The sequence below is a fragment of the Vigna angularis genome, chromosome 4, assembly GCF_016808095.1.
Source record: "Vigna angularis cultivar LongXiaoDou No.4 chromosome 4, ASM1680809v1, whole genome shotgun sequence".
Classification (NCBI taxonomy): domain Eukaryota; kingdom Viridiplantae; phylum Streptophyta; class Magnoliopsida; order Fabales; family Fabaceae; genus Vigna; species Vigna angularis.
In genome coordinates, this window is record NC_068973.1 from 35,121,497 (window position 1) to 35,134,440 (window position 12,944).

Below are 12,944 nucleotides of genomic sequence, written 5' to 3' on the forward strand. Positions count from 1 at the left end.
TGGGATAGTCTCACATAACAAATCTCCTTCAAGACACCTTGACTCACCTAAAATTAACATTTTTTCTTGAAAATAACTAATTTGATTACTAATATCATACAATGTTTCAGATACATTCATACATTAAAAAACATATTACAATCAAACCACAATTACAAAGAGTGCAAGGTTACAAAAGAGTTATATAGCAAATTTAAAATCAAATCAATTAAGAAAAACTTTTCACAAAATTGCTACCCAACGAAATGTTGTCATCGTCTAACATCACCAAGTTAGTATATAATCTTTGCGCCCAACCTAACTTAATTACTGTCCAACAGAAAAATCCTTAAAACTTATACCAACAATTTTCGTAGTAACACATGCTTAACTTGTGATTAGTGGTAATTGTAACAAAAACTTAAAATAGACATTTTAAAATGTTTCTTCTAATTCATAATTTGATATATAAATTTTACCATAAATTTAACGAAAAACTTAGATTATTTTAAAAAAATTTAAAGTTAGATTGAACTAAATAAAATTAAAAAATTTAATTATTTTTTATAAAATTTAGAGAAAAAAAAGGACTTTAACCTGGCTATATAATAACAAATGAACACACAGTTTTGCAATTAATAAATACTTAGAAGAGGGAAAAGTAAAACAGGGATGAAGTTTCTTCCTGTTTTTACTTTTAATTATATTCATTTATTAATTTTAATTATTTAATTTAATTTTTGTTAACACGTTACCACCAGAGTTAAATTAAACTATAAATAATAAAATTCATTATCAGCCATCTAACTTATAATATGTAAAAGATAATAAAATTTAACAATGAACTGATGTAGATTTTCATCACTCCGCGTAAAGGGTAGCACGAGGTGGTGACACCATTAGAACAAACGAGGTGGTGTCAAAAACAGCTCAAATTGAAGGAGGTAAACTTTAATAAAATTATATACAGTATATTAAAAATATTATAGTAAATTGTTTATATTAAAACCTGATAGTAAATTTTTCATATATTTTACATTTAAATAAACTCATGCAACATGCTATTACACCTATATTTAAATCAATGATTTAATTATAAATAACGTTGAAGTTTTAGGTAGTTAAGTTTTATTGTCTAATCAAATTAATTATAAAATATTAAAACTATAAGTCCTTGTTTTGATAAAGTAACATTTTGAACTGGATTACTTTTCATATTCCACCTAATGATTTTCATATAAATTATCTACAACGTGTCTTTATTTTTTAGTTTTTACAAAGCAACTTTATTTTGAAGTTTTTGTCATGAACATGTTAATAACTTTACATTAAAATCAAATTTTATTTTATTTTCAATAGTGCCAACAAAATAATTTTAAAATTTTAGAAAAAGTATATGAATTATTATAATAATACGATATTATTTTAAAATTTATCTACTTTAGAATTTTAATTATTTATATTATTACGGCAATTATATTATTAATTTGAAAACGAAGGTAAACGCTGTCGTTTAACTCTGGCGCAACTCAATTTATAAAGAAAAAAAAGAAAAAACTGAACCCTAAGGCCTATTAGTTTTGCAATCTAGCTGAACGGGGATTTCCTCTGTGCAACTGCATTTTCTTCCCCTTTCCACAGCAGCGATTTAGAGTTTAAATCATAGAGATTTAATCTTTTTTGTTCGCAGATATGTTCGATTATTAATTCGTTCCTTCGAAAATAATCACATGGAAAGGGAACGTACGCGGAAACGCCCTCGTCTCGCATGGGACGTAGCCCCTCCCACAGTGCCCGAGGTAGGGTTCTTTCAATTTCCCAATTCGGGTTGGATTAGGGTTTCGTATTCAAGTGTATATGCTCAGCTCTTACATTGTTCAATGTAGCCTCAACTGGCTCTGCCGGTACCTGGTGACGAAGGAATTGAAAGAAAGCACGCTTCACCTCCAAGAAGGGACGACGATCGCGAAGGACATTATGTCTTCAATCTTGGCGAAAATCTCACTCCTAGATGTAATTCTTTTAGTGCTAAGGATTTCTAGTAATTTAATTGTCCTATTTAGATGAATTTGAAAAATCAGATTAATTCAGGTTAAAATTTTAATTTTATTTATCTTGTAAAAAAAAGCAAATATTAATCTGTTGGATTTTGTCATAACTAATGCAATACTGGTGGGTTTTCTTTTTGTGCTAATATATTTTTTTTTCATTTTTAAACAGATAAAATCCTCGGCAAGATGGGTGAAGGTTAGCGGTCAAGTGTCCTCTCAATACAAAAGATTTTAATTTTTTTGTCACTGTGCTTGTGTCATTCAGCATGTTGCTAGTGCTGTAGGCACATTTGGTCGGGTATTGGAATGTTGGGACCGCCAAAGTAGAGAATATGTGGCTGTCAAGGTGGTTAGAAGCATACGGAAATATCGAGATGCAGCCATGCTCGAGGTTGACGTGCTTCAACATCTAGCAAAGAACGATAGAGGAAACTCACGGTATGAATCCTAAGGAGTAAACTGGATACTAGAATTTGTTTATTGCTCATTGCTTATCCTAACAGGGGATGATTAGTATTTATTTCATTCTGTATACTATTTGCAGATGTGTGCAGATCCGAAATTGGTTTGATTACAGAAATCACATATGCATTGTAAGTATGCTTATTGTATTTCTTTTAAAAATTTCATTTCCTTGATTTACTACATTCAAAAAGTTTATTTTGAGAAAATTGATGGAGTAGGAGATGCTTTATTACTTTTAAGAGGTGGGGATGAGGAGGGGTTAATTTTTTGAGAATGGATGGAATGCTTGAAATTTTAAATTAATCTGGATTTAGTTTTTTTTTCTCTAGTGCTATGTGCATGCCTCTTTGTTCTCTGGTCTTCTTGTTCTTTGGGAAGGATAAGTGATTGATCCTCATTCATCTTGCAAATGAATGAATGTTAAGTTCTTCACCTATAGTGTTTTCATTTATGTCCGTGTGGGCTTTATTCATGGATTTGATAACTGAGCAGAAACATTCCTTTCAATGCATTTTAATGGTGTTATCAGGTCTTTGAGAAGCTTGGACCAAGCTTATTTGATTTTCTAAAGAGAAATAAATACTGCCCATTCCCTGTGGATCTTGTTCGGGAATTTGGACGACAGCTTTTGGAATCTGTAGCATGTCTGTGGATTATTCTTGGCCTTCAGTTTATTTCTCTTGTTTCATTCCTAAGTCTCTTGCTTACTTATCAAACCATGGCTTCCCTTGGCCTGCTTTCTTTTTCCAGGGATACAGTGTATCTTAGTTGTGTCGGCTTACTTTAACTTTTTCTTATTCTTTATCATATTCAGATATGCATGAACTACGCCTAATCCACACTGATCTGAAGCCAGAAAATATTCTTCTGGTTTCTTCTGAATATGTAAAGCTACCTAGCTATAAGGTATTTGACATTTTTGGATGGAAACTTAATAATGTTTGTAGACTCAGTTATAATATATTTAAGGAAAATAATTGGATTGGTACAGAGAGTTTCCTCAGATGAAACGCAGTTCAGGTGCTTGCCCAAGTCTAGTGCTATTAAGCTGATTGATTTTGGTAGTACTGCATATGATAATCAGAATCATAGCTCCATTGTTTCTACAAGGCATTACAGAGCCCCTGAGATTATTCTAGGTAATGTTGAAATGTTGTCAATTTGTACGTTTTCAAACTTCCAGGGGAAACATTGTTTGTAACTTTATATTATCCTGAACTTTTTGTTCACCGTATTGGCTGGCAAATCCTCTGCACTGTAGTAAAATACTTTTACAGTGTTTCTCTCATTATTTTGCATGCTTTATGATGTATTGTCTTGCACTAACTTTTGGTACCCCTTGTTTCACGTGTACATTGGATAATTTTCTACCTTGTCCTTAAGTGGACTGCTTGTTTGGATCTTTTCTGAGGTAGATGGTGTGAGGTATGATAAAAAAATCTGGAGGGCCAAATCTAGTCGTGATCTGATGTAATGAGGTCATCAGAGACTGCTATATGGGTTATTCACATGATTGAGTATTGTCTGACCAAATAAAATTAGACTGCCGGAAACTGTAGCATATAATGTGTTCTTGTTAATGTATTCTCACTGGCATCTTTAATTATAATTGCAGGTCTAGGCTGGTCATATCCATGTGATCTGTGGAGTGTTGGATGTATTCTTATTGAACTATGCACGGTTTGTTTTCCATCTATCAATATATATTAGGTGTGACTTGTATCTGGAACAACTAGTCTCAGGGTCTAAATGTGTGGAACTTTTGTCAGGGTGAGGCGTTGTTTCAGACTCATGAAAACTTGGAGCATCTGGCAATGATGGAAAGAGTTTTGGGACCTATTCCAGAGCCCATGATTCGAAGGTCCAAGTAAGTTGCGAATTTATAGATTTTTTTTCTTAAATTTCCCTTTCCGTGAATGTCTGTGAAAACAAAAGGCGGAACCATTTACACATAACGACTTCAATACGTAGTAAGGGCGCAGAAAAGTATTTCAAGCGTGGATCAAGACTAAGATGGCCTGAAGGAGCTATTTCCAGAGAGAGCATCAATGCAGTAAAGAAGCTTGGTCATCTGAAGGTTTGTTATGTTTTCTACTGCCTGCCTTATCAGATTCCGGGTTGAATCTTCAATTAATTAGTTGGTTGTAATGACCTATAATTATTCTTAATGTAGGATATTGTATCTCGAAGTGTGGACTCTTCAAGGTCCTCTTTAACTGACTTGTTACATGGGTTATTGTCATATGACCCAACCAAACGGTTAACCGCTCTTCAAGCGCTCGATCATCCCTTCTTTAGGAATCCAACCTGAGAAAAGCATATTAGGAATCCAACTTGAGAAGCATGTTTGGGAATGACTTCCATGGTAGAGATTGTCAGTTGCACAGGCTATAACTTTGAATGTATCTTATTTATTTATTAGTTATAGCAATGGTTCAATCGTGGTTAAAATGTACTTTAATTTTATCCTTCTTTGTTTTCACCGTCATATTTTAAAATTAGGATTAAATCTTAATTGTTTTTTTTTTTTTAAATTTTCAAACCCACTTTATGTGCAGTGTGAAAACTCTACCAGCATAAGTATAAACCCACCTCAGCTTAAGTATAAACCTAATCAGGTGGGTAACGCAAATTTGTTGTGCGTTGAAGTATGCGAAAATGAGCAGGCCAAAGCCTTCCGGGAAGGGAATGAATTCAGTATCGAAATAACGAGTGTTTGTTTTGATTGGACGACAAATCTGTCACATTCAGATTTCGAGTGATGATTTGGTTTTAAAGATTTTAACCTTAAATTTTATAATTTGTATGATTTTTCTAAATGTAGATAATTTTTATTCATAACTATAAAAAGAAGATTTTGTTTTAGTATTATTATTATTATTATTATTTATTTAAACAAGTGTTTGTAATATGATTTCTATCCGTTTTCATCCCTCTATCATATTCAAAACTAGAAAATAAACAAAAGAAAGGCCAACCATACTTTTAGGAATCTCAATTACAGAATAAAGAAAATGAAATTTGATGGTAAAGTACGAAGCTAAATTACAAAATAAAAAAATTTCTTATGGTAAAAGAACATAAAATAAGAGATGACTCCCTTACAAAATTCCTTTATAATCTCGCCTTTCACACATTTCATGTTGAATTTACAAACGACACAATATGAACGAACCTCCCTTTCCTCTACTTAGTCGTTTATATATAACTCATTAACCTTATGTAACTACTCAATATAATAAGGGTAGTAAGTAACTCCCCTTCTTTCTAATAGTCACTTGTAATTGGACATAACAGTGACAATTGAAGGATGGTGGCATTATTGACTTATTCAACATAGAATTCAGACTAGATTGATCCAAATTACACTATCAATATTTTTCAATGATGTAACAATTCCAAATTAATTTTCAGAAGAAATTAAATTTTCATCCCTACTTATTTCATCGACATATTTTCTATCAGTGAAGATGACCGTAATTTTTGCGTCTACTATTATTTTATTATTTTTAAAAGTTCAAGAAATCATCTGATTGTATTTTTATTCTGTTTTATGTTTCCATTTTAGGGAATAGAAGTGCAAGAACTTCAGTTTGCTGCAATATATGCCAATAGGGCGAGAGCCAGAAGTTGATTCAATTTGGTTATAATTCTTGTATCATTTCACCAGTAATCTCCACATGAACAGAAGCCGTTCTCAAATCTGTGAAACCTATTTGCATCTCTCACCACAAAAACAATCTTCAAAACCTTTGACAAACCCTTGATGAATGCATGACAATCCCCACAAACCCTCAAGTTCTTGAAAATCCTAATCACCCTTTCTACTTTCAGTCCCCGTCTAACCAAAACCAACCCAATAGCCAATTTCTCGCTATGAACCCTCAAACTTTCTACTTTTGACTCCTCTTCAACATCATGCAAGGAAAAATTTACACCATGAACATACCCCATTTCATCCTTTACCCTCTTCTCCACTTCTTTCAATACTTCATGAATTTCCCCTATGAGTGGATGCATGCCATCTCCATTATAAAAAATATGAATTTCCTTGTCTATCTCCACCCAACTGCGTCCTGCTTCTTTCTTCAATCCCTTTCTCTTCGCGGTTTCTCTAAGTTTCTCACTCTCTTTCCAATACCCTCCAGCAGCATACATGTTTGAAAAAATGACATAGTTGGCTGGATGATTACCATCCAATCTCATAAGTATTTCTCCCACTTGTTTCCCCATTTCCACATCTGCATGCATTCTACAAGCACTAAGAAGTGTTTGCCATATGCCCACATTTGGCTTTAGGGGCATTTTCTCAATGAGATCCTTTGCATCCTTTAAGAGTCCACCTCGTCCAAGGAGATCAACCATGCAAGCATAATGCTCTACTTGAGGTTTGATTTGCTGGTTGTTACATAAACTAGAGAAGTATTTTTTACCTTCTTTGATGAGTCCAGAATGGCTGCAAGCTGTGAGAACAGCTAAGTAAGTCACACTATCAGGTTCTATTCCGTTCACTTGCATTTGGTTAAACAGTTCAATTGCCTTGTTCCCAATACCGTGTTTCCCATAACCAGTGATCATAACGGTCCATGAAACCACATTTCTTGCTAGCATCTCTCTGAAAAGTGCATCTGCCTCATCTATTAGTCCGCATTTCATGTACATATCCAGCACTGAATTAGCCACAGACATTTCCAATAAACCATACGGCACTTTTATGGCATAACCATGCATTTGCTTCCCTTGCTCTGCAAGAGCAAAATCAGCAAATACTCCTATGAGACTCGAGAGTACAAATCCATCCATTCTATGTCTGCTCTCTCTCAACTCCCTAAACAAGTCCATTGCTTCTGCCAAATTATCTTCTTGTGCATAACCAAGAATTAGTGTGCTCCAAGACATCACACTCTTCTCTTCACTTCGATGGAACACCCTCCTAGCTTCAGCCATGCGCCTGCATTTAACATACAGATCAACCAAAGCACCTGCAACAGCTGATTCAGCCAAGTAAGGAAATCCATGTCTGATTAACGCAGCATGGATTTGCATTCCTTCTCCCACTGCACCAGCACAATTACACGCCTTCAACGAGCTTGAATATGTATATCCATCTGGAACTTCCCCATTCACTTGCATTTCCCGAAATAGACTCAAAGCCTCTCCACCATTGCCATCGTTGCAGTACCCAGCAATCATTACATTCCAACTTATAACATTTCTCTCTGTCAGAGTGTTGAACACTTGCGCTGCCTCCCTAACCATCCCACACTTGGAATACATGTCCATCGTAGAATTGCCCACAACAGGTACCCAATCAAAATTAGATTTTGCACAAAAGCCATGTATCTGCATCCCATTCTGAGCGATTCCCAAAATCCCAGATGCTTTAAGACTCGTGGATAGTGTGAATTCATTTGGCCTAACATCTGAACGACCCATTTTAGAAAACAAAAGCAAAGAGGCTCTGGCATCACCATTTTGCAGATATCCACACATTAAAGCCGTCCAAGACACTACATTTCTCTGAGACATTCGAACAAACACCGAACAAGCCAAATCCATGGTACCACATTTTGAGTACATATCTATAAGATCATTGTTCAAAACCAGATCAAGTCTAAACCCTAGTTTCTCCACAACCCCATGTGCTTGCTTTCCCTGACCAAGCAAACGACGCTTCGAACACTTGTTCAGAATCTTACTCAATAGTCGACCCTCGCTCATCGATGGGAGTAAGAGAATTAGAAAACCGTTTTGTCGCAACCCTGAGAACCTGCTCGAAAATCGCGGAACTGAAGAAGCTTCACGCTCACATCGTGAAGTTATCACTGTCACAGAGCAACTTTTTGGCCACCAAAATGTTGGATCTGTGCGACAACTTGGGTCACGTGGATTACGCGACCTTGATATTCCAAAACCTAGAGGACCCAAACGTGTTCTCTTACAACGCAATAATCAGAACCTGCACTCATAATCACAAATATTCTCTAGCAATTTATGTTTTCAAAGAAATGCTGAGACATGCAACGAAATCAGCACTGCCAGACAAATTCACGATCCCTTTTGTGATAAAGTCGTGTGCAGGCATTCCGTGTCGTCGTCTCGGGCAGCAAGTTCACGCGCAAGTGTGCAAGTTTGGACCCAAGTCGCACGCAATAACAGATAACGCGCTGATTGATATGTACACGAAGTCTGGCGATTTGAAAGGTGCATACCAAGTGTTTGAGGAAATGACTGAGAGAGACGCAGTTTCGTGGAATAGTTTAATCTCGGGGCACGCGAGGCTGGGGCAGATGAAGAGTGCGAGGGAAGCGTTTAATGAAATGCCTTGTAGGACAATCGTGTCTTGGACGACTATGATTAATGGGTATACCAAAGCAGGGTGTTCTGTGGATGCGTTAGAGATTTTTCGCGGGATGCAAGTGGTGGGTATTGAGCCTGATGAGATAAGTGTTATATCTGTTCTGCCGGCGTGTGCACAGCTTGGGGCTCTTGAAGTTGGGAAGTGGATTCACAAATACTCGGAGAAAAGTGGGTTTTTGAAGAAGACTGCGGTGTGCAATGCACTGATTGAAATGTATGCTAAATGTGGCTGCATTGATGAAGCTTTGGAGTTGTTTTATCAGATGGTTGGGAAGGATGTGATTTGTTGGAGTACCATGATTGGGGGACTGGCGAATCATGGAAAAGGGTATGAAGCAATTCGAGTTTTTGAAGATATGCAGAATGCAGGAGTGGCTCCTAATGGGGTAACATTTGTTGGTGTTTTGTCAGCTTGTGTTCATGCAGGGCTGTGGAAGGAGGGGTTGAGATATTTTGATGTTATGAGGGTGGATCACCATTTAGAGCCAGAGATTGAGCACTATGGTTGCCTAGTTGATCTTCTAGGACGCTGGGGACGGCTTCATGAGGCTCTTGACACAATAATGAAGATGCCAATGCAACCAGACTCCAGGATATGGAACACTTTGTTGAGCTCTTGCAGGATTCATCGCAATCTTGAGATTGCTGTTGTTGCCATGGAACAGCTTTTGGAGCTTGAGCCTGAAGAGTCTGGAAACTATGTGTTGCTTGCTAACATATATGCAGAACTTGGGAAGTGGGAAGGTGTTTCAAATGTTAGGAAACTCATCAGAAGCAAGAGGATAAAGAAAACACCGGGGAGTAGCTTGATTGAGGTTAATAATATAGTTCAGGAATTTGTATCCGGTGACGATACAAAGCCCTTTTCACAAGATGTTTTCACGATCCTAGAAGGGCTGACTTTACACCAAACTACAGCCAGTGACTTCATGGAGTTTGTGGAAGAAGATGCAGGCCAAGGCCAACTTTACAGAAAATTACCACTTTTTAATCAATTTCTATAATAAATTATTTATTCAGTTCTCTTAAAATACTTGTCATTGATTTTCATTCCTCGAAAATATTATATTAGTGTTTCGAGTCCTAATATTTGTTTTATAATAATAGATTAGTTATATCTATTTTATAAAATTTTGAAACTTTTTTAGATTAAACATGTTTGTGTTAGATTTTTATCCAGATTGCAAAGAAAAATATTACATGAAATTTTAATAAAATTATTTCATGTGTTTGGCAAAGTAACCTTTTTAATAGTTTTCATCTTAGAGATACATATATTAGAGTTTTTAAAATAATATAGTTAAAAAAAATTATATTTTACCAAAGTAACAATAAAAAGCTTTTACAGATATATTTTTTGAAACTTTTTTGTTCAACACATAATTAATTAAGGTTATATAATACTACAGATATTCAATTTTGAAGAAAAAAAAGGATAAATGTTTTACCCAAATTAAAATTTCCCAATTTTAGAATAACTCAACATATTTAATCATAAAATAATTTAATTTGATATTTGTATTTTTGTTCCAATTTAGTAAGATAACACACCCAAATCGAATTTAATTTACCCGAGAATTTCAGAAGGCGTTCAATTTGCAGAAGGGATGACCCATATTGGTGGCAAATTTGAACGAACCAAAACTGTCACTGTGACAAAATCAAATGGTTCAGTCACGAACTACAACACTCCTGTTTAATATCGCATAAGTTCAGTTAAATAAAAATGAAAATACGCAGACACATTCGTATAAAAGATGGTAAAGGCCATGTGATCCTTGTGAAGCCCACTTTATACCACTAACGCAGCAATTTCAATCATGTTGCAAGCTTTTTTTTCACTTCCAATAGCAGCACACTAGGTTAGGCAGCAGAAGTTTAGGATGTTTGATCGGATGGCACAATACGTCTGAATACAGCCTGGAAAGTTTGTCCCCCATTTCTAGCTACCTTTTGGCCTTCTTCAGTTGCAGAGTTCAAGAGCTTAACAACTGGATCTGCCTCAAGTTCTTTCTTAGTCAGGGCTTCGAACATAGGATGATTCTCCAGACAAGACTTCATCCAGTCTCCGAGCTCTTCTACATCGGTTATTGTATATATAATTCCACCAACCTCAAGAACATAAGCATACTCATCTAGCAAGAACGGACTTATAACTCTGCGGCGATGATTCTTCTCTTTAAAATGAGGATCAGGAAACAAGAAAAACATCTTTGAGAGCTGTCCTTTCCCAAAGTAATTGGGAATGTATTTCATGGAGTTAGTTCGCACCACAGAAACGTTTTGGTATTGACCTGGATTTGCTACCCTTAAAGATGAAATTCGTTCCTTGACATACTCAGTAACTTTATCCCTAAGTTCCATTCCAATCATCAATGTTTCTGGGAACAGAGTTGAAAGGCTTATGAGCAGCCCTCCAAAACCACAACCAACATCAGCAAATTGAATCCTTTTGGAACTATCAGCTTGACCAGCCGAGGGAAAGAGCTGAGGGTAATGGAGGGAATAATCAACATGGCTGGGTGATATTGACACAGGGAAGTGAGAGTCACTCAGTGGATTGCTGTGTGCTCGTGCACGATAGAAGCGCTTTCGAGGCAATCCAGTTGACTTGCTGATAGTTGGATTTACTTCGTTCTTGGACATGTCTATTTATTCAAACTGCAGCATGCTAAAAGTCAGAATCTTCGGAATAAAGAAGATATGCTGATGAGTGGTAATCTACTTGTAAAGCTCTTAATATCAAGATTGAAGAGTAAAATCAAGAAACTAATTTCGCCCAACCTACTAAACTGAGAAACCTGTAAACCTTGAAGTGTGCCACATGTTTCATTATCTTCATTTATAATTTGTCCTTTTAAATATTATCAGATTCACAGCAAGGTTTGTTGGATAATTTCAGTGGCAAGAACGAAACTTGGTAACAAGTTGCCAACTAAACTTATTATCTCATTAGCAATCAAGAAGGCAACTACAGAAAAAAAGAAGAAAGAAACACGGATCCCCTCTCGGTGCAATTTCTATCAAAAGTTGAAATCATATTGGCCACGGAAGGAATATCCCCATTATTACAAGTTAATTTCCAATTGAAGTGTGGACTGAATAAGAATTGATAAGAGATGTCAGAATTCCGACTAGAACATGAACACAACATTGTTTTCCAGAAAGAATGCAGTAACATGTAAACTTGCTTTGAGGAGGCTTGAACAGTGATAATTAAGACAACAAATTTACCACGAACAGATAGATGTAGATGGTCAACATTCCTTAACTCCCGAACTTACAAAGAAACCATGGGTTGGTTCAAATGATATTCCCAAATCCCATGTTATTATTATTTGATTATCAGTAAAAAAAGAATTTGGATAACTGCATCAACAAACTTCGAATAATCTAAATGTATTTTTATATTTCCCACCCACAGGGTAGCAAATCATTCACACAACATGAATACAATGTTGTTGATTTTTTAAATATATAAAAACTAAACGACAGTGTTTGGGAAACCACAGAAATTTGTGGTTTAGGTATTATGGTGAACACCTAGCGTGCAAACCAATTTGAATGACATTCCAGAGACAAAACAATGCATACAAGATTCGCAAATCAAACACCAACTCCAACCTATGTTAAACTTGAAAGACGAAGAAAAAAAAACCGTAACTGATTGGCTACAGAGAACAATTCACAATCTCATAAACATAAAAATCATCAAAAGAAACAAAAAAAAAAACAAGTTCGGGATTAATAAGATTACCTAATAGATATTTCAGGAGAAAACTTTCAAATTCTTCGAAACTGAATCTGAACGCAGTGATTTTGCTGAGCCTCTGCAAGTAGCGGTTTTAGTAGCAACCAAACGAAAAAGAAATCGAAATGGAGGGAACTATGTTTACGCTCGTTACAATATGGACCGTTCTCATTGGGCTCAAGCCTGCTAAAAACAAGCCCAAAATAGAATAAAATAATGGCAGTTACTCCCTCCACCACCTCCGAATGCTCCTTACACCACCCCATACCAATTTTAACCTTCTCTAAAACGGATGTCAACATCCGTTTCACCTTCAACGGATGTTGACATCCGTCTAT

General features: G+C 35.8%; 4 protein-coding genes across 5 annotated transcripts; 2 read left to right on the forward strand and 2 right to left on the reverse strand.

The window, feature by feature from the left end:
* The first annotated feature begins 1,547 nt into the window (after nucleotides 1-1,547).
* On the forward strand, nucleotides 1,548-4,977 carry LOC108321800 (serine/threonine-protein kinase AFC3). Of its 2 annotated transcripts, XM_017553659.2 has the most exons (12): nucleotides 1,548-1,778; nucleotides 1,866-1,992; nucleotides 2,200-2,226; nucleotides 2,315-2,468; nucleotides 2,575-2,623; nucleotides 3,025-3,139; nucleotides 3,310-3,401; nucleotides 3,487-3,634; nucleotides 4,111-4,175; nucleotides 4,265-4,362; nucleotides 4,467-4,572; nucleotides 4,669-4,977. In XM_017553659.2, the coding sequence occupies exons 1-12, from the start codon at nucleotides 1,710-1,712 to the stop codon at nucleotides 4,804-4,806; spliced, it is 1,188 nt and encodes a 395-aa protein (XP_017409148.2). In that variant the 5' UTR covers nucleotides 1,548-1,709; the 3' UTR covers nucleotides 4,807-4,977. The 2 variants fall into 2 exon arrangements, with proteins under 2 accessions (XP_017409148.2, XP_052732813.1); XM_052876853.1 differs by lacking the exons at nucleotides 1,548-1,778; nucleotides 3,025-3,139 and having other exon boundaries at nucleotides 1,871-1,992; nucleotides 2,200-2,468.
* An 840-nt stretch (nucleotides 4,978-5,817) lies between these two features.
* On the reverse strand, nucleotides 5,818-8,369 carry LOC108321773 (putative pentatricopeptide repeat-containing protein At3g15130). The gene has a single exon (XM_017553624.2). It carries the CDS (start codon nucleotides 8,214-8,216, stop codon nucleotides 6,159-6,161), a length of 2,058 nt encoding a protein of 685 aa, XP_017409113.1. The 5' UTR covers nucleotides 8,217-8,369; the 3' UTR covers nucleotides 5,818-6,158.
* LOC108321801 (pentatricopeptide repeat-containing protein At2g20540) lies at nucleotides 8,219-9,859 on the forward strand. The gene has a single exon (XM_017553660.1). The coding sequence runs from the start codon at nucleotides 8,219-8,221 to the stop codon at nucleotides 9,857-9,859; it is 1,641 nt and encodes a 546-aa protein (XP_017409149.1).
* Nucleotides 9,860-10,355: 496 nt separating this feature from the next.
* LOC108321816 (tRNA (guanine-N(7)-)-methyltransferase) lies at nucleotides 10,356-12,741 on the reverse strand. The gene is made up of 2 exons (XM_017553683.2): nucleotides 12,613-12,741; nucleotides 10,356-11,516 (listed from the first exon to the last, which is right to left on the reverse strand). Exon 2 carries the CDS (start codon nucleotides 11,499-11,501, stop codon nucleotides 10,734-10,736), a length of 768 nt encoding a protein of 255 aa, XP_017409172.2. The 5' UTR covers nucleotides 11,502-11,516; nucleotides 12,613-12,741; the 3' UTR covers nucleotides 10,356-10,733.
* Nucleotides 12,742-12,944: the final 203 nt, after the last annotated feature.